The sequence below is a fragment of the Vipera ursinii genome, assembly GCF_947247035.1.
Source record: "Vipera ursinii genome assembly, chromosome: Z".
Classification (NCBI taxonomy): Eukaryota; Metazoa; Chordata; class Lepidosauria; order Squamata; family Viperidae; genus Vipera; species Vipera ursinii.
Genome location: NC_139517.1, coordinates 39,837,338 through 39,859,652, shown reverse-complemented (window position 1 = coordinate 39,859,652; position 22,315 = coordinate 39,837,338). Strand labels below are relative to the sequence as shown.

The following is a 22,315-nucleotide window of genomic DNA, read 5'->3' as shown; positions in this document are numbered from 1 at the left end:
TCATACGCGCCGCTGTTGTAATATGTATTACTAGATACCAAGCATTTTTTGGTACTTCTTGTGGCTTCATCCCCAAGAGGAAAATAGCTGGGTCCAATTGAAGATCATATCCTGTTATTTTCTTCTTTAAAAACTTTTCGCTTCTCACTCAGGAAGCATCCTCAGTTCTGAATTGAAAAGAACTGAAGACGTTTCTTAGATGAGAAGTGAAATGTTTTTAAAGAAAAAAACCAAGGAAGTCCAGTTTCCTTTTGGAAAAAGCACCTTTGGGGTAACCATGACTTGGATGACTGAGAATCTCCATAGACTCTTCTCCTTGAGGGGTTACTGGCTTTGGAATCCAGTTTCTAAGGAGATGCACAAAGCTCCCATTCTCTCAACGTTTTGTAAACTTAAGACAATCACATTACTTTTACCAAGATTTGAATGAATTAATTATTATTCTAACATAAGTTTGATTTTAATTCCATCAATTCTATGGCTCAGCTTTATACATCATGTTTTTATTGTTTTTTATTGTTATGTACCATCTTAGATGTTAATATAAACATTTGGGATATAAGTTCAAGAATACATAAATATTAAAATATGTACATGTACATATTTGATTTATCACCATAATTGGGCCCAAACCTTTTGTTGCTAAGCAGCAGTTGTTAAGTAAATTTGCCTCATTTTATTATTTTTTTTGCCAGTTTTTAAGCAAATAACTGCAGTTGTTAAATGAATCGTGGTCATTAAGTGAATCTGACTAACCCCATTGACTTTGCTTGTCAGAAGTCAGCTTGGAAGGTTACAAATGATGATCACATGACCCCAGGACAATCAACTGTCATAAATACATCCAGTTGCCAAGCACCTGAATTTTGATCATGTGACCAGGATGCTGCTGCAATGGTTGTAAAATGGTTACAAGTCACTTTTTTCAGTGTTCTTGTAATATTGAACAGTCAGTAAACAAATGGTTGTAAGTCGAGGACTACTGTATGTATAATTCTGATACCCTCTGTGGCATTAGGTAGGTTATTGGAGAATGAATCCTGATTTGTTTTCAGTACAATATTCTGCCTAATCACTGGTTTTCAAATGTTTGTGAGCAAACAAAAGCTACAGAACCCATTTCCTTTTAGGAAACAAGGCAATAGACCGGGTGTGGGGGGGGGAATGAATTTTTTCTCTTTAAAATCTGCTTTCTAGATTCATTTCCACTGAGCCACTTATATTTGGGTCATAGGTGGTTTGTTCACTATTGCTAATGATGATGATGATGAAATGGCTGCGGTCAAACCAGAGCTTATCTCAGTAAGTTAATAAGGACAAGTGATTTCTACTCTCTGTCTTCAAGCCTCAGAAATACCTAGAAGAGACCTGAGGAAAAAGTCCTTTCCTAGAAAACAGTATATATTCAGTGCACTCTCAGCCATTGTGTGTGATGTTGACTCTGTGAGATGGAAGGAGTGGAGAAAGGAGTCTTGTTTGGGAAATGCTGGAGAGTTTGCAGTACAGTAATATAACAAGATTTTGAACTTTTAACTCAGAAATTGTTAACTGCCTTGCTTTTTAATCCCTGCTGTGTGCAAAATGTGAAAGATATAATTCTGTGAGGTACTTGGTACTCTCTGAACTTGGTTGTTTGCTTGCAGACGTTTTGTTACCAGACCAGGGAATGTTTCAGTGCTAGGTTGAGTAAAGATGATATTACCTTGTCTGGTAATAAAATGTTCGCAAGCTCAGGCAGCAGCACGGACTCCATAGTTGAAACCTAAGCTACATATTTCTCTTCTGTTGTAATTGTTTCATAGGCCATCTTTTGCACTTCCTAGGGAGAATGCATGCACATATTGACCAGTTTAGTACTGATCACTTTCACATATATCTGAGTTGTTAAGAGAAGGAAGCCACCAGAAAACTCCATGCAAATGAACAGAAGCTGTTCAGGAGCATTACTAAACAGTTATAAGATCCAAATTTATTTTAATGAGAGTTACAAGGAGTGAGCTGCTTGATTCAGTATGCCACTCCTCTTTTTTTTCCCTATACATGACAATTCTAGTTTAATATGTTTCCAGAAAACATATCAACAAGTCTCGGTGAGCAATCAGTGTCAAGGAATCAAAATAGTTTTTACGTGGAAAGGATGTCTTTTTAAAAATCTTGGGTTTTGTTCATAATGCAGACTTCTCTCTTTGCTGTCTTTGTCAATTAAAGGCAAAAGCTTTATTGTGACAAAGTTGGAGCAGCTCTGTCAATTCCCTAATCTCCTTCACTCTTGTCTCTCTCGCCTTCAGTCAAACTTGCAAATTGACAAATAGAGCTTAATTTCTAAATTAAATGCAAAATCCTGATTCTGCTACAGCAAGGAGGGAGAATCAGTTTCTTATCCAAATCATTTGATTCCCATGGCCATGAGCAAGTATAGAGAAGTTTGCCGTGAAAAATTCCTTTGTAGCTACGCCATATCCTCATTTTAGCTCACTTTTACATCATTTACATTTTTAGTTGAAGTGCAAATGGTACTTCAGTGAACTAAAATGAAGAGCTCACCCACAATCTGATTGTGAGCAGAAATTGTACTTTTGCTAGAACGCTGTCAAACAAAACACGATAAAGTAAAAAAAAAATTTTGGATTAGGCTCAGATAACATTACTATGTCCCCATTATAATATGCCTCTTCAGTGGTTCACTGGCAAGCCCTTAGCAATCAATAGAGAACATTTGGTATCTGAGATATCAGTACAAAATCACCATGAACTACTACACCTCTCACTATAAGCCAACTAACCTCTATTCTTGCTGTCCTCAACACAATCAACTGGATGGTCAAAATGGAGGTGTCCAATGAGATATGAAAGCTCAACATCTATAAGGTACAGCTGTCACCTAAGCCCAAGAGAAACTAAAAACATGTCTTATTAGTCATATTTGAATTTCTACTACATTTTACAAATAAAGGATTTTAGGTGGTGGCAGAACTGCTTTGTAGCATAATTGCAAAACTGGATTTATTATTAAAAGTGTGGTCTGACCTGCCTTTTCCCCCTGATTTAATCTAGTGTTTCATACTGATAGTTATTCCTAATGGTTAAATGTAGACATCTACCAATATGGGAGATTTTTCAATAGGTATGTAAAGAAATTACTAACTATAAACGAAATATTTTAAAAATGAAGGCCTTTTTTACTTTTTAAATTGCAGGGGCAGAATAGTTAACTATTCCCTTAGTGAAAAAAGCAAACATCATAAACAATTCTGCTACTGAGTTTTGTGCTCTTTAATACAGAGTCTGTCTCCCTATTCTCTGCTACTCCATGAGTACAATTACCAAGCCAAAGCCGGAGGAGCTCAAGGAAAGAAGAGAAGAAAGAGGGGAGACTTCTTTAATCTTATCAGTATTTCATGCCTATTAAAATCAAATTAATTTGTTTGCCCAATTTTGAGCCTTTGCCAGGTGATTTGCATAAGTAAGGTTCTCTGTTTTACAGCAGATAAACATGCTAATTAGATTTCTCTCTCTCTCTCTCTCTCTCTCTCTCTCTCTCTCTCTCTCTCTCTCTCTCTCTCTCTCTCACACACACACACACACACACACACACACACACACACACACACAAAATGTGGAAGATGGGGAGCTGGTGATTAGTGATTAAAATATTTCCACAGAATAGAATTCAGTGTACCCAGTGTTTGCCTGGAAGAAGCTGATGAAATTATAAATGAGTTTAATGGGTAAGCTTTGAAATGCAGGTGGAAGCAAGTTCACATAAAAATGACTCTCCTCTTGTTGAACTCTAGTAAAGAAACACAAGACAGGATTCGTTTTGTGAAGACAATCACCTTATTTTTGTGTGTAGAAGGGACTTTTTCATGTGCCCATGCACAACACAGAGCAATATATCAGTGGAAGTATATTTTTTTAAAAGATTTGTTTTAGATGTTTTTAAAAATCCCATCTTTATTATTTTTATAAATAACTCAGGGCAGTGAGCATACTCAATACTCCTTCCTCCTTCTATTTTTCTCAACAATCCTTTGATATGGGTTGGGCTGAGAGAGAAGCCCAAAATCATCCAGCTGACATTCATGCCTACAGCAGGACCAGAAATCACAATCTCTTGGTTCTTTGCCTAGTGCCTTAACCACTAGACAAAATTGGCTTTCTTTCTTGCAATTATTCCTCTACCTTGCAATGAAATCACAGGGACAGGAAAAGCTGGAAGATTATAATAGAGTACTGATTTTTTTAAAAATGTGCAATTGTCCAATTATTCAAACATCAATACTGATCACAGTGAATCTAATTTTCTAGCAAAAAGGTACTCAGGTTGATTGTGGGACAGGAAAGAACTTCAGTGTTTTGTATGCTTCAGGCAGATCTGTGTTTTCTACCACAGTCCAAGAGTTGGATCATGTATAATATAGAGAAAGTCATTTACAAACAGCAGTGAGAAGCAAGTATGATATCTTGTTGGTAACTCTTTCTAAAGCTCAGCCACTATTGCTGTTATAATCCTGATTAATCCTGATCTCATAAATGAAATACACATGCTATCATAGTTTCATGTTCCACACATGTTGTGAATGACTAAAATGGAATGAAATGTGACTTGGCCTACCAGTATGCACTGAAACATCATATGTTAGCAAATGGAAAAATAAACATACAGTCTTCTCCTCTTGTGTTTCAGCCTCAGATATTTTTAATGACAATTTTTGACTCAAAACTAGCTAATTCATTGGTAAACCAAATTTCTAGTTTCTTCTATGAGAGTTTAGCTTTCATAGTTCATAGGTTTTGCTCCGAACAACAAGAAAATATGGAAATTATGCAGCAAGTCTGTGTGCAAATAATAGAATTATTCTGTAGGCTAATGTTAATTTGAAATTTGAAAAAAAGAAAAAATATATCAGGGAATTGTATTTAGCTAGAAAGCTTACATGCTTAACCTAGCTCCGTTCTAAAAAAAAAAGGCAGGGAAAGGCTGTGTGGTCTGATAGGTCACATGGAATTGATGTGGCATCTACTTCATTCTTGGGGGGGGAATCAGGGAGGGGAAAGAAATTAGTGAAACAAGCAAGGACTGAAAATGATTACAGTTCTGAAAAATTTACTCACAGGTATTAAGAAGTATCAGCAAAACAATGGAAGGAAGTGAAACACGGGAATCCCTATGCTTTGATTACATTTGTTTCCCCTAATGGCAAACAGGTTGAGAAGGTGCAGTGAGACAGTGGGTATCATAATGAGTCTTAACAACAGGAAATACCTTTAAAGGCAACATGACTCTCTGTATCTTTTGATTGATTGGTTATGTGCTATTAAGTTGGTGATGCAATTCCATTTTTTTCTCCAGGAGGATCTGTCTCCAACTTGGGCCCTCAGGTTCTTCCAGCAGGACACCTATCACTTTTGTATTTACCGTAAATCCACTCACCTTGCTACTGGTCATCATTTCCTCTTTCCTTCCACCTTTTCCAGCATTACAGAGTTGGTCTTTGCATAATATGTCCAAAGTATGACAGTTTAAACCTCAAGTGAGAACTCTGAATTTGTTTAATGATCTATTTGTTTTGTTTTCTTGATATATGTGGTATTTGCAGAAGATCTTCCAATGCCAAAGTTCAAAACTGTCAATACTCATTCTACCCTACTTTTTAAACTCCAATTTTGTTTATAACCATCACAGGAACAAAAATGCTTACACAATTCTTATGTTTATAGATATAGACGCATCTGAAAATCCTTCCAAGGTTGTTGCTATGCTACCAAATGTTTAGTTTGAAGCATATATGCTGATTGCAGGTTCTTTTATTGTTGATAGTTGATCCTAAGTAGCAGAACCTATCCAATACTTCTTTGTTTTCATTGTCAATTCTAAAACAGTTGCTGTACCTGTTGTTATTAGCTTGGTCCTTGTATTTAATTTAGTCCCTCTTTCATTGTTGTTTCATTTTAATTACTATAGCTTTTCTTCTTCTGCATCGGTGGCTAGATCATAAATTGGGATAATTGTATTAAATGGGGTTTAATTGATATTTTTGGTCAATGATTACATTGAGGACAAGTACAGTTCATAGACTACCCTTCATATCTATGATAGCAATGCTGTTCCTTCTTGCTTTTCATGTCCTGAGTAGTAAAAAGTTTGATCTTCTAATTCAAAGTGTCCAATTCTAGGCCATCTCAATTCGCTGATGACTAAGATGTCAACATATAGTTGATTCATTTCATATTTTATTATGTTGAACTTTTCCATGTTCATGCATCTTACATTCCAGGCTTGGCCGTAATTTTATCTTTGCAGCTTCAGATTTTCTTTTCCTGCATGGCTGTATTAGCCACTAAATATCCCAAAGGCTCTAATTTTTCCAAGTCATTAAAAAACCTTCCTCAGTCATTAAAAAGCCCTTCCTCAGTGGATTGTGAAGTGCCATCTCAACTGAGGAGCCCATCATCAGACAGAATAACTCACATTATTTTCTATCCATATGGTTTATTATTGCCTTCTGCACAATATTAAATTATACTTTTGCCATTGTCACTAAACTGACTTTCCACTTCTAATATTTTCCTATATGGCTGCTGATCAATAAAGATGCCTACTATCTTTAGCTGGACAGGGATGATTTTTCACACCTTGGGTGACTCTGATGGAATTATGTATTGGCATATATTCTTTGCTCATCCCTTCCAGAAAATCCACCACCACATTGAGACAGCCCAGCAAGAGGTAAGGAGGAACCTGAAACTTAAAATCAAATGTGAAATCAAGGATGCAAAAATAATATTATTTTCTTATTAATCTGATCATGAATTGTCTTGATATCCTTATTCTATTACTCTTGTACTCATTCCTCTGGAATCAGCTGGTACACACACACAAACACAAACACATATACACTAAACTTTGATCTTAATCTTAACAATACCAAGAAGTACCTATAGAAATGTTACATAGTGAGAAGTCATCAACATTTATTAGATTACTGATAGATAAGACTCTGAATACACTGAAAGAAAGGATTGCATTACACTTTCTTCAGTAGGGCCAACATTTTTATGCTCCTTGCCATAATTCAAACTGGAGATTCAATCTACCTTTTGAGAAGACCATCGGTACTTCTTGCCTTTATTGCTTCAAACAGAGAATGAGTCAAACTTACATATGTTTGCATGTGAAGAAAGCATTTTCTGGCTTTCCTGAAGTACTGCTAGACATATTTCCTATCTTCCAAAAGCTAAACCATCTTATTTAATCTTTCTCTAAGGTAACCCATCATCTCTATCACTATCAACAATTTAGAATTACACTGTATGAATGGTCATAGCCTACTTAATGAACTGAATGGGACTCCAAAATAGATTTCTAATATTTGAGAAAGTTTCCTGGTACTGGAAAAGAACAAAGGTTGTGGAGGGGATTTATTACTTTTGATCAATGTTGGAGGTTCCAGTCTTTTAGGTCAGTGTTTTTTCTGAAGTTGTAAACTTTAACTTCAGACTTGTAAACTTTTTCCTGGACGATGTAAATTATATAGGTTGTTCATACCAAATACCAGTAGTAGAGATGCTGGCTACTCATCTTGCAGGATTCCAGAAAAGGAGAAAACCTTGTGTGGAGCAGGAGCAAAAAGTCCACTGTGTAAGATTTTTGAAGAAAAAGAGCATTTTAGAGATAATATAATAGGAAATTTTTGCTGTTGATGTAATATTGGGAGCCTTGGGTGATTCCAAAAAGTACCTTTTTTATATATTTTAGAAGTATGCCATTGTAATGTTACTATGATTTCTAAACTTTTGCAGCTTTTTTCCCCCTTTCCATAAATGTCTCTTAGTCCTCTATAAATGTTCCGTTTGTGAGGTAATAATCGACACATTTTAAAATACTTCCCAATCCAGGAGCATGATGTTAGAATCAGACTATTTTCTCCGCTCTGTTTTTCACAACATTGTCCCTCATTATTCCATTTGTATCATCCATGGAGTTAATTCCACCAGAGATCCTAATTCTCTTCCCTTGCTCCATCTGTTCTGACATTAGCAGTGCTAGATTCCAAAGTTTTCTGGCTTTAAGAGATAGTTGCACCTTTGTGGTAATACATGCAAGCACTGAACTCACTTGGTTGCTTGGTTTCCTTGTCCTCTCCCACCTTTGCCATTTAAACTATTTTTGTCTGAGACCAGAAAGCTGAAAGAGCCATTTCTTACTGAAGAGCTCTCACCACTTTTTAAATAGGGGTTATGGCAGGATGGTGTGGTTTGATGTGAAACCTCAAAGTATTGTTCTCCCCTCTCCTTCTTGTTTGTGTTCATCAGGCAAATACACATCCACCAGTTAGTTAGAACTGAAGAAGCTTCCTGGATGAGAAGTGAAACATCTTCAGGAAAAACCAAGAAAATCCAGTTGCAGTTTTAAAAAAGCATTTTGGGGGACAACCATTATCTGGATGACCAAGACCCTCCATAGACACTCAGTGGCAGGTAGATTGTGGAAGAGGGAGAAGAGAAGCTACATGGTTACAGGGACTCTGTGAATTGGTTAATTGTATAACCTAACTCCAATTTGTATGGAGTTAGCTGTTGCAAAGCAAGGGTATGCTTCCTGCCTTTTTTTGTAATTCAAATTTGTAAAATTTTCATAATGCTGCTTTCAGGGGCAGTCTTCCCCAGTATCTGAAGCGCAAGGGATTTTTGTCACCACATGTTGTTCTGTTTTTCTGTCTTTGCTATAAACATTTCTGCCTGCACAATACGATACTGCTTCTATTGTGGAACAGTAGTTTCTATCAATGTGACATGAAATGAATGTAGATGAAGTGTAGATTTGTCCAGAATGAGAATATATTGATAAGTCATTCACTTATTATTGAGCCAAATACTTTCTGGCACTTTTCCTACTCAGTCTGTGTTTTGATAGAATATATTTGCTTTTATTTGCTCTTGAACTTACCAACCAATCAAATTTCACTGACCTGTTTTTATTGACAAGAATTGCACACAAATGCTGCTTGTATCTCAAAAGTTTGGATTGCAGCTGGAAGCCATCTTTAAGATTAGGTCATTCTATCCAGGTTTCCATAGATCTCACCATTCTTGTTGCAGCAAATCCTTTTAATTGAGTGCCTGAATTAACAGCTAAAAATACATCCCACAGCTGCTCTGTTGGAATATCACTGACAAAATTTGGTTTGAAGAGAGAGGGGAGAAAAGAGGACAAGCTAAGAAGTACAGGATTGCTTAAAAATAACAAAGGTTAACCTTGTCTTGAGGTAAATCTTAACTAAATAAGAACAAGAAAATGTTCCAGCAGCCCAGCCAACAGTAGGAAAGGATTGCCAAATATATTCAAGTTTTCCTTCAGAGAAGTTTGGGGAAAAATGTATGTAGTCAAAAATCTTGCTGTGGCCTAAACTTTAGTTGGCAAACTCCCAATTTTCCTTAAGTTGACAAATATTGCTTAAAGTAACTTGCAAATATATAGATTTCTATGTGAAGGGTGGGGAGGGATGAAGAGTAGGAGTTTCATTCAAAGCAGCAATCACTAATGATAATAACTTGCTTGTTATTCTAAATTGCCAAAGGCACACAGTTGTTAATAGAAATTAGTACTGATAGAACTTCAATGTAATACACTGAATTTCCCACTGAATTTTAGCTGGACACCTTAGAGCCTTCCTTTTGAAAACTTTTTTTCATCAGACTAATTCTGAAGATTAGAGCAGATCAATCCTTCAAACATATCAAGTATTTGTTTTGTCTATATTGCTAACATATTCTATATTATTTAGAATGGACTGGCGCTTGTCCATCACTTATAGTAATGCAACATCATCTGATCTACTAAGGAACTAAGATTAAATCTTGTGGTTTTGCAAAAATTATCCACAGTTCAAAATAATAAATTGGTTGTTATTAAATTGAGGAGGGAAGAAGTATGTGTAGCTATTTTTTTAAAAAATGTATTGAGTTATTGCATCTTATAAATGTAGATCATTCTTCTTATAAAGAAATGCCTATATTTTTTGTACTTCCCACTGCATGCTAGTTTTGAGTCTTAATGGTTTTATCCTTACTGCCAGGAAACAGTCAAAGAAACCTGTTACTTAGGAGAAGGTTAAAAAAACTGTTGTTGGGACATACTATGGGGATATTTCTGCCATGAGAATCTCTAGTTGTTATTTTTTAATTAATGGTAATTTTAATTCCCCTTTAGATGTTCTTTGTAGGCTTTTGTCCCTTAGAAAATAGAAGCCAGCAAAATCAAGTTTCCTCTTTAACTGCATATACCATCTTGGATTTGATATCTTAGTTCTGTTAATGCTGGATGGCATACATCCTGGCAGCTTGACTGAAAGTAAACAGATATGATGAAGAGGCATTGACAAGTTAGTGCCAGCTGCATGGTCTTCCTGGAAGATAAAGACTTGGTGGAGCAGTGGGCTAATGCCTCCTTAAGTAACACCAGCTGCCTGCAATTAGTGCAGGTTTGCATCCCTCCAGGCTCAAGGTTGACTCAGCCTTCCATCCTTCCGAGGTAGGGAAAATGAGGACCCAGATTGTTGGGGCAATAAGCTGACTTTGTAATAATGCCGCTTGGGGGGGGGCGAAAGCCCTAATAAGCAGGCATATACATAGAATGAAGGCTATTGCTAAGCACATTGATTTGTGCTTTAAATTGTAAGACGCCCTGAGTCTTCGGAGAAGGGAGGGATATAAATGGGATTAAAAAAAAAGTGAATGAGGAAGAAAGAATGGATTGGGCTTATAGGAGGAAGATAATAAGCAATTAAGGGACCCTGACAAACATAGCAGGGGATACAACCATATATTAAACATAATATTTGGGAACCAATATAACAAGAACATTGAGACTGCATAAACAGGACGGAGTGAAATGAAAGTAAAACTGTGATGGAATATAATTTGGATTCGCAGGAGGGAGAGAGGACATTCCAGAGGAGCAGTGAAGTTTAGATAGTTTGTCTGGGAAGGAGAGAGTTAACATAGCTCCTCTCTAGGAGTTCTCAAAATATATATTTATTGCATTGTAGTCTGTTTTAGTTTTGCAAGATTTCTATCTATAGGTGGGGAACAATAAAGGAAACTTCAGTTAGAAGAAAGAAATCCCATTGGCATAATCCACTTGGAAGTAGATATCTTGAGTGCGCTTGCATTCATTCAAAGATAGGCAATGTCTTGATTGTTGGAGCCACATTTTTACTGATGGCTTTGATAGTGTCTTAACAACTAATTGGTAGAGATAAGATTAACATTTGTCATGATTTCTTCACTTTTTAAAATTTGAAATAGCGATTAACCCTGTTATAGTAGCTGACCTCTGGAATACAATTCCGCTCTTCCCATAATACAAGAGTATAATGAAACCTTGTCATGTGACTGTTATAATTTGTATAGCTTCTCCTACCTAGCATATTCTGTTGAACTTCATTTTCCATTTTTTTTAGATATTGTGGCCTTGCTGGCTAAGAATTATGGGAAGTGAAAATGTATTCAACTGGAGGATATTATTTCAGAGAAGTGTGATAAGGGTACATTGATAAACTCTGGTAATCAGGATACACAATTTAGATGGCAAGTTCTAACATCAGACTAAGAATCTACAAGCCAATTTTTGCCTGATGATAGAACTAGTTTAGATCATTTTTCTAAGATTCTCATCATCACAGATACTCTTCCTTTTATAGCAGGGGTATCTCACCTTAACATTTTTGAAGAAGCCAAAATCCAACTATAGTTTGGATTGACATTTCACACTTTTTTGTGTGTTTTAAGGATGAGAAATAATACAACAATAGGTCCAACTCCAACTGGACAAGATTATTTGACACAGATATATTGATCTTCTGTTTCTCTGACAGGATCTTCAGGAACTAGGTAGTAATCCAGATGATCTCAAGCTGGCATCAACCAGGAAATCATTTCATAGGTGTATTTGTTCTCCCAGGAGATCAATAGTCCTGTCGAAAGAACCATGCTGTAAAAAATTAAAATGAAATCTAATAAATAAGTAAATAAAATCATAATAACAAGCCTTAGCCTCCATCAGAGAGCAATTGGTAGTTGGCTTTTCCACCAGTAGGTATTCTGTGAGGAGGAAAAAGAATAGAAAGGAATTCATGAAATGCTGCCTTGAAACTATACCACATAATAGTGTGAGATATATTGCGAGAGGGCAGTAACATTGCCCAGTCTCAGTTCTAAGTTATGGAAGGTAAGCTGTGAGGGCAGGAAAATTTATGTTAATATATTTCCTTTCAGACCCAAGGATGATTGCACTTGTGTTATGCTGACCAAAATGTTGCAATGCATCTTTAGTTTAGGAAATGTTGATAAAACATTGTCAGACTCCATTATTTTGGCAAAATTCAAGAAGTTAAGGGATCATAAGCAGCATACAGACAGACCTGAGAAATATCAGTCAAAGGTAGGGAAATGTAAGTAGCCAGTATTATACTGTAGCAAATTTCCAGGTCAGTTTCAGGACCACGGAGAGCTCCTAATATTTCCTATTCCTATGTTGCCTAAGAACCTCCTATTTCCAACTATATTTAAATGAATATGTAAATGTTGCTTAGCAGGTGGAGACAAATTTTTTCACAAATGGTATTCTGCATATTTTGCCATGATAAATGTCTTCAAATTTTGTCTACTGCCAATTATGGCTACTTAACAAGAAATGGTCTCCTCTCAATAAAGATTGCCAGCAGGACTTGGGGTCTGGAATTACATAATTCTGTTTCACTGAAAAGTATGTCAGGAAGGAACTGATCAATCAGAATAGAGCTAGAAGGGACCTTGGAGGTCTTCTAATCCAAACCTCTGCTCAAGCAGGAGACCCTATACCATTTCAGACAAGTGACTGTCCAGTCTCTTCTTAAAAACCTCCAGTGATGAAGCCCCTACAACCTCTGATGGCAAGTTGTTCCACTGGATAATTCTCACTGTTAGAAGGTTTCTCCTTAATTCCAGGTTGCTTCTCTCCTTGATTAGTTTCCATCCACTGTTTCTTATCTTGCCCTCTGGTGCTTTGGAAAATAAGTTGACCCCCCCTTCTCATTGTGTCAATCTCTCAAATACTGGAGTACTACTATCTTGTCCCCCCTAGTTCTTCTTTTCTCTAGACTAGCCAAACCCAAATGCTGCAACCATTCTTCATATGTTTTAGCCTCCAGGCCTTTGATCATCTTAGTTGTTTTTCTTTGCACTTTTTCCAAAGTCTCAACATCTTTTTTGTAATTGGTTACCAAAACTGGATGCAGTATTCCAGGTGTGACCTTACTAAGGCTTTATAATGCTGTACTAATACTTCATGTGATTTTAATTCTATGCCTTTGTTTATACAACCAGGGATTATATTAACTTTTTTGGCTGCTGCCACATGCTGCTGGCTCATATTTAAATGATAGTCTGTTTTTGTGCCAGGTTTTGCCTACTCTATACTTATAACTTTGGTTTTTTCTGCCTAAGTATAAAACCTTGCTTTCCTCCACATTAAATTTCATGTTGTTGGATAGGGCCCATTGTTCTGTCAAGTCTGTCAAGATCTTTCTGGATCCTGAGCTTGTCTTTTGGGGTGTTGGCTATTCCTGCCAGCTTAATGTCATCTGCAAAGTTGATGAGTTCCCCTTCTATTCCCTCCTCTAAGTCATTTATGAACATATTGGAAGAGTACCTAACCTAAGACAGAACCTTGTGGCACCCCACTGTTTACTTCCCTCCATGTAGATGTAGTACCATTAAGGACGACTTGTTGAGTACCATTTGTCAGCCAGTTACAAATCCATCTGGTGGTGATGGTGTCTATCCTACATTTTTCTAGCTTACAAGAAGTAGGTTGTCTATTTTGTTAAATGCCTTGCTGAAGTCTAAATATACTACATCCACAGCATTTCACTGGCCTACTAATTTAGTCACTTTGTCAAAGAATGAAATAAGATTGGCTTGGCATGATCCATTTTTAACAAACCCATGCTGGCTACTAGTTATAACTTTTTGTTATGTAATCAACCAGCCCAAAAGAGAAAAAGACCCCAGCACCTCTCCACCAGTAATCAACACTCAGATCAGCATAGATTAACTCCAAGGACACCTTCACACCAACAATCAGTAGTTGCACAGATAAAATGATTATTTTAAAGTATTAAACAAAAGTATCTTATCTACACAAAATATCACATCTACCTTAAAGGGAATGAGAAATGTAACTAGAATCATCAGGAAACAGGGAATATTATCTATGTAGCCTTGAGATATCCCCAGCTGCTAGTCTGTTCATGTTTATGTCTTTCAAGCAATTAGTGGAAACTCAGTATATTTTGGACATATCTTGCTCTGTGGTTCTGAAGTCTAGAAGCTTGTTTCTGGAAGTGAAAGACATCTATATTCCACATAATAACTATATGATTGGAATATTGTTATTTTCCTGCTTGTTTCCTTTGGTTAAGATTTGATTAACATTACAAGATTATATTTCACATATACCTACACATGTGCACATGCTTGTAAATTTTATTTTCATCTTTTTTGGGGAAAGAATGAAGAAAAATTCTCTAGATGTCAGCCCTTCAAGATAAGATAAGTCAGGTCTCTGCAAAAATACCAGAACTTTACTTTATTAATATAGTTTATAATAAAATCTTGAATGACTGAAAGAGTTTTTCCTTTCCTCCCTATTATACTAAGGAGAGTCAAAGAGGCTCACTTTAAGTTTTTTTCTCTCTGCCTTCTTCTCTTCCTGGGCTTAGTTCATGGTTTTCTAGCTGACATTGCATTCCTTCTCCATGTTCATCTCTGGGTTCTCTACACCAGATTGCAAGCCCATCATCTCCAAATAGCCTTATGGTGAGAGTTGTGGTCCAACATATATGGAAAACACTGAGAATGTTTGACTATGATTGGGAGATTGTCTCAGCCCTTACAAAGTTGCTGTGAAGTTAAAATTGTCTGCACCAGCCATGCCAGAATAAGTATTAAATTGTTGGCTTTTGTTGCTTTAAACATGAATAAATGAAACATGTTTGTATGGCTTTTTCCCCTGTTGTTCCCCAGATTTCCCTTCTGGGTGACGTTGACAATAATTTGATCAGTACATGCCTGATGGAGCAAACCATATTTTTCTCCCCCTCACCCTAGAGTTAGAACTGGTTTATGAGACAGGACAAATTTGACCAGTCTGCTAAAAACAGGCCACTTGCACCTTCAGGGCATTCTCAGGTCCATCTAAAATCAGTAGAAAAAAATGATCATAGCTTAGGGTTTTAAAAAGTGTTTTTGTTCTTGTTCTGTATTTTCAATAACATTGCTCTTTTATATTGGTAAATATAACCAATTGGCATTGATAGAAGGAATCAAGCCTGTTCCAGGTTTGGTCATGCGATAAATAAAAGTATTATTTTTGTCAATATTCTATTATTTCTTTTTCTTTGTTTTTTGGAAGTCCAAATTGACAGCCTTTTTTATCATCATAGAAATACATAAAATCAGGTACAAGAATTGTTTTTGCACACCATTTGTGAAAATAAAATGTAGAAGTAATTCTGCAATAAGACAAAGTTTCAGTCTAGTTCTGAGTGAGACAGCACGCTCAAGGATGAACTTTTGTTGTTGAGACTACTAAGCTGACAGTGCAGCTTTGCCTGGAAAATGTTTTTGTAAAGGAATAATTCTCCAACTTGATATCATGTGGCTGAGCCGATGCTTTGTTTTTCCTGAGAAAATACATTTCGGTTAGTTGGGCTTTTAGCTTGACCTTGCAAAATCTCCTATGCATGTCAGGAGCAGTTCAATAAAGCAACAACATTTAAAAATTGGCTGCCTTTTGTTGCCACTGTTCTATTACCAGTAGTACCCACACATTTTAAGGAAAATGGGTGTAGACCATAGTTGTAACTTTTAATAAACTATAGCTTTCTATATAAAATGAGAAAATAAATCCAGATCAGTAATGTATTTTTAACGGTCTGCTTTCCTTTGGAACAATGAAATCTGAGGAGGAATTTGGAATGAGGAGAATTTTGGAAGCATCCCTGTGTGATGGAACAGAATCGTAACTAACAGAAGATTTCAGATGACTGGTGAAATCCCTAGGATAGCTCCAGCTAAAATATCACTGTAGTCCTATCAGCTGTTCTGCATGCTAGCTGTAGCAACAGACAGCTATTGACTGGATCATTTAGATTGCACCTGTTGCTGAAAGTATACATGATGCTCCAAAGTGAACAAAATATCCACTTATTTATATGAAGTACTTAAAAGGGATCCTTGAGAAGGTCTGTTAAGATGCCAGGGAATGCCTAATGGCCAGGTGTTCACTTTATTTTGATATGTGAATAATGGACAAAGAGGAGCAATCAAGAAAGGCCTTTAAAAGGGCTTCATTTTCCTAAGATAGCTTTTAACCAAAATACAAAATCTTAAATATAACAAAAACCTAGGATATCCATGATAACAAAATGTATCAATCAACCTCTGCACAGTGTCCTAGTGCTAATTACCAACAAATATAAGGAGATAGCATACTAAAAAAGACTGAATGAGCAACTTTAAGGATGGGTCAAATAAGCAATTATTTTGAGGGAAATCTGAAAGAACTAGGTATGGTCAATCTAGTGGAAAGAAAATTAAGTGGAGTTTATGTTTGTTATAGAAATAGAAGGGAAAATAGAAGCTGCTAACGTTCTCTTCTTTTGAATGTGTACCATGATACAAGTTATATTAGCTCTAGTGCTGCTTAGCTAAGACAATCCAATTGTTATTTTCCTATATTGGCCAGAAAATCTTCAATCCATTTTCTACAAGAACTCTGCCTGTATTGTTCACTTGGGTTTTTTCTTGATATGGGGCCATCAGCATGATTAAGCATTAAAGCTTTCAAAAATCTGGCTCCCACATGGCGTAGGAGAAAATTAGGCTCTTTTTTGAATAATAAAATAATATTCCATGTATTTATGAGGATTTCTTTCTGAATGGAAATTGGAGTCACACCTTATTCTTCTAATTGAAAGATTTAATTTTAGACTGATTCATATGTCCAGGATAGATAAATTTGTGGGCTGTTCTTCCTGCTCTTACTTTATCTGGAAATTGCAGCAGGTTTGGCCAGTAATTTAATAATAAAACTAAAGTGGGCTATGTAAAAAAAATTTACATGTTTCCCCATTTGGGGAGTTTAAGAGGCAAAATCAGTGCTTTAAGACTTCTAAAGCTTTAAGGTAGCCCATTTTCTTCGAATCTCTAGAAAAATCAGTCTGCTATCTTTAGTGAAGACATTACTGGCTGAAATTGACATCTTAACATATTAGAGAGACTTAAGATGTTCTAGTATATCTAAAAATGAAAAAAGGAATAAAAGTTAACATAATTTATCCTGGATTATGAATAAAAATTACTTGACTCAGGGAAGCTGATCACATGTCTATTTGAATTATTGCTTTTGGTATGATTCATTATTAAAAGGAATGCTTAGAGTGATATATTCATGCTGGGAGACAATAGCAACTGTATAATTCTACTGCTTTTGGAGTTTGGGAGTGATTGAATTATCCAATTTTCTAGCATGACTTATTCTACTATATCTTTACAATGCTTGCCACCATTGAGGAGTGAATCATACTGATATTTTATGTTTGTTCTATATGTTATATGCACACACACACACACACACACACACACACACACACTCAGTGTACATGTGTTGGTTAGAGTGTATGACTATTCTGAATTTCTATACAAAGGCATCTGTCTGAAATAGATTGCAAGTTTGAAGCTATGAAAGCATGTAATTTAAGAAGAGAAACAAACATGTACTGTGAATAGCCATCTCTGCTGTGGGATGAGAATTTGGCACTTGCTTAGTTCTCATAATGAATTACCGGTAGCCATTTTCTTCAGTACACTATAGTGGAAGGTCAGCTTTAAGGGACAATATTAGCCAGCCTCTCCTTTCAGCTCTGTCTTTTGAAACATGTCTTATTTCTGTTCTGTTCTTGATTCCTAGGTCCAGCTAATCACAATAGTTCCCTCTTAGCCTCACTTCCCATCCCAGGACGGTCTTTACATCCATCACTGGATATCAAGCATTTTCTGACTTTCCGCCTCAATGGCACCCCTCCACTCAACCTCTTTCCTAATTTCAACACGGTGAGTTTTTCTAGTTTGATTCATTTCTTCATCCCCACAGAGCAGTGTCCTTAGCACTGTATGAAATTGGGTAGCAGCAAAATTATCCTCTACCTTCTGAGCTAAAGGCCAAAAAAGTAGCCATTTTCATTCTAAAATATAACTGCTGATGGGCCAATTTTATCTCAGTCTTCTTCGTTTGCTCATGGCATAATTCACCCTGTTGATCTATAGACTTCAAGGTCAAAGAGAACACATATGCTGGATCTATGTGCGGTAGCTATAGAAATAAAGCAAGTGCAGCATGCCTGCGCACACCCTGTCATGTTCATCATTTTATGCCTCCCCTACAGATGGGAAGCTTAAGATATCGTGTAAAAAGAGATGCAAAGGTCACTTAGGATTTTTAAGATGCATGATGATAACAGTGGTGGGATTCAAATACGTGAACAACCAGTTCTCTTATGTGGATGCCCCTTCCAGAAGTCCATTCTGAGCCTGGGCAACAAAAGAATATCTACTGGATCTGCCAAACCAGTGTGAACTGGCTGAATCCCACCACTGGATGATTAACCATGTAATAAGGTTGTAACTGCAGTGTGGCTTTCTAATGGGAGCAATCACAGAGTTTCAGAAAAATATGCTAAATTTTCCCATATAGTTTATGCAAAGCATTCTTTATTTCTTTGGAATTTTGTTTTCTACGTATTTTAAAAGATAGAAATAACAGAGATACAGTCAATCCTCACTAAAATATGTGTGGCTGATGTTTTTTAAAGACAGCCTTAGCACTACCTCCCCCGCAATTCAATAGGTTTGCAACTCCAAAAATTCCTGTCCAATATAGGACTATGGATGTTTCAAGTTGGGGTTGATTGTTCTTGAGCATCTTTCATAAAAGTCAGATGCAGTATTTATTCTGGTCTCCTGTTTTCAAAGCAGGCAGTAGATGTCTTCAAGAGGTTTGCAGTTGTCCTTCTTTTGCCTCTTTTATCTGATATAATATTTCTGAATGTTGAGGATCCATTTAACTACAGTACTGAGATTATTAATTCATTGATAAGCCCATCTTCTTCCATTTATCTGTTCTATTGTTTACTATATCTTATAATGGTAATTTTGTAAGTATTGTCTGTCTTCTTGATAGCAGTACTGTTTTCAGTAAATGATCCTAACTTCTATTTTCTGAGAAAACCAAATTGTTAACAAATGAATAGTGCATGATCTATATGTTAACCTGTTTGTTTATCTTTCCCTTTGAAATAAAAAAAGGAATATTACATAGAAAAAATGAACAAAAGACAAAAGTAGAATTACAACTGCCATCTTTGCTCCTTTCTCTAGTGGGAAAAAAGCCAAATAATTTTCATGTTAATTTCCACTACTGCTTAATTTGTTATTCGGACAGATTGAAGTTCCAGTTGATAGAAATAATTTATAGTCTAGAAGATGTTAAGGAAATCATGTTATATTCTTCATGTCTATATATACAAGAGAAGCAAGTTAACCAATTTGATTCAGTTATGGCTCATTGTTTTTATTCAGCAGATTTCTAAGTAACCTTAAGAGCAATATACTGTATATACAATAGTAAAATAAAAGCACATACGTTTATGTAAACAAACTTATGTACTTAATTACAGTGAGTATTATAAGGCTTTTAAATATGTTAAAATTCATCCCAATGGGATTGGCCTGCCCCAGTTGCACTGGTAGTAGGGGCATCTGCAGATCTATCAGCCAAGAAATTTCAGCTGATGAAGTTCAGGAGAAGAACTTTTTCTGCCATGGTTCCTGTCCTTTGGAACATCGTATGCCTGGAGGTGATAGAGATCTGCCCTATCCTATTGGCCTTCCAAAAGGGCCTGAAACTTTGAGGTGCTTTACACTTGAGATGTTTAGTAGATTAAAAGAAGATCCCATCTCCATCCCATTTTTGTGTTGGTCCCCCTTTTATCTTATTTTTGTCTTATTTTATCTTACTTTAACCTTTAATTTTTAAAGCTTAATGTTTTGATTTTTTCCTGCTATTGTTTTATGATGTTGTGTGTCATCCAGAGTCATTTCACAGTGAGATGGATGACATATAAATTTAAATTTCTTATATAAGTTAGAGAGTGATGGATTTTAGAATTTATGGTTGTTAGTATATGGTTGCTTATGATTGCTTTTATATATATATACCTTGTATTTAGCTCTGGGAAGTCCGGGGGGGGGGAGGGGGGTGGGGGGGAGGGAGGGGAGGGAAGAGGGAGGGGGGAAGGGGGGAGGGAAGGGGGGAGGGAAGAGGTAGGGGGGAGGTAGGGAGGGGAGGGTGGAGGGGGATGGGGGTTTTTAATGGAAAATTGTATTGTAAAACTTTTCAATAAAAAAAAAAAATAAAAAAAATAAAAAAAATAAAAAAAAAAAAAATTTAATGAATAAATAAAAACAGCCATTAGATAGATCAAGCCACATATTGCACTGCAGTAACAAAATAATTTGATAGTGAGGAGAAGAGTCTGGAAGTGATGTACTTTTTGAGCTAAGCCTGAACCTTAGAACAGTTTGACTGTAACTTCTTGGGAATCAAAAGTTTCCCTTTTCTTTGATGGTTTCATTCTGGGAATAAAGCAAGAAAAGGCTTGTGGATTTGGAGATGATAAATAGGCGGGCAGGCAGGAATAGACAGACAGACACTAAAAACTCTTAGTTTAAAAAAAAGGTTTGTGAAAAGCAAGTTCAGATTTTTAAGGTACCCTCAAATCCACTCAAATGTGTAAAACCATGGTGAGTCCTTTATAAATCATAACTTGAGTCTATGTCTTCTGGTTTTCCTGACCTCACAATCTTTACAGGACATTCAATGCAATAATCTGTCTTTATGTATCAGTGGATACATAAGTGTATCAGTAGATATATTTCAGGGGCAAAACAGAAGTAATCCAACTCTTTGCAAATTAGTTTAAACATAGAGTTGGGGATTTTTTTTTCTTAACTGCCTGAATCCAAAATAATACTTTACAGTTTTCTGGGCATTTTGTCCTTTTACTAACAGATAGAAAGGTGAGAAAGTCCTACAACTGCTATAGATTAACACATTAAGAATCAACTATATTTAGTAAGTTGGATAATGTTATTTATTTTGGTCAAGAATCAAGTTTTTAAAAAACAGTATAATTTAAAAATTAACATGCATAGAATTTTACCTTGCACATGGGACAACACTTGATTACAAGGTTACACATTTAAAGACTGTTTTTAAAAACAACAGTCTACTAAAAGGAATACTGTACCTATTAGCTGTAATTAATAAATGGAGCCACAGAGTAAAAATGTTGCTATTCATAATAGTATCTATTATTGGTTCGTTGCACAGTCTGCCAGATGTTTAGACCTTATTTGGCATTTTTATCAATCTTATCAAGCCCTTCCAAAGACTTGGGATAGGTAGTTGTGGATGTTTGATGGTGTTAAAGGTATCCTTGCAGGATCTAAGCTGTTTTGAGTAAAGCTGCCTTTTATAATTGGCCAATGGTGATTTTGTCAATGTCAGTGGTATTCAAGTGGTACACCAATTGTTTGGGATTGTACCCAGGGAGCCTATTGCTATTATTACTATCTTTGGTTTCTTTTGCCACATTCATTCTGTTTGTATTTGCAGGTCCTTGTATTCTATTGTTTTCTCTAATTGTTTCTCTTTTGTTTTACTGTCTCCAGGCATTGCCACGTACATTATCCATATTATTTTGTCTTTTTTATTGACATCTGGGGGCCTTTGCCCAGGTTTGCCTGGTGCGCCAGTTGCAACCCTATCTAGACCGGGATGCCTTACGTACAGTCACTCATGCGCTCGTGACTTCTCGTCTAGACTACTGTAATGCTCTCTACATGGGGCTGCCCTTGAAGTCCACTCGGAGGCTCCAACTGGTGCAGAATGCAGCCGCGCGAGTTGTGCTGGGAGTTTCCCGATACTCCCATGTTACACCTTTGCTCCATGAGCTGCATTGGCTGCCGGTTGTCCTCCGGGTGAGATTCAAGGTGTTAGTAATGACTTACAAAGCCCTACATGGCATGGGTCCGGATTACCTACGGTAACACCTGCGGCCGGCGTCAACTTCCCTCCGTCCAGTGCGCTCCCACAGAGAGGGCCTCCTCAGGGTGCCTCCGATCAAAGAATGTCGATTGGTGGCCCCCA

General features: G+C 36.5%; 1 protein-coding gene across 1 annotated transcript in view; it reads left to right on the top strand.

Moving 5' to 3' along the window:
• The window catches only part of ZNF385C (zinc finger protein 385C), a gene marked incomplete at both ends in the record, with an annotated part of 124,013 nt that overhangs the window by 85,059 nt on the left and 16,639 nt on the right, over positions 1-22,315 (top strand). Inside the window, one exon of the mRNA XM_083378245.1 lies at positions 18,017-18,159. Within this exon, the coding sequence (XP_083234371.1) occupies positions 18,017-18,159 (143 nt within the window). The remainder of the gene's footprint in view (positions 1-18,016; positions 18,160-22,315) is intronic.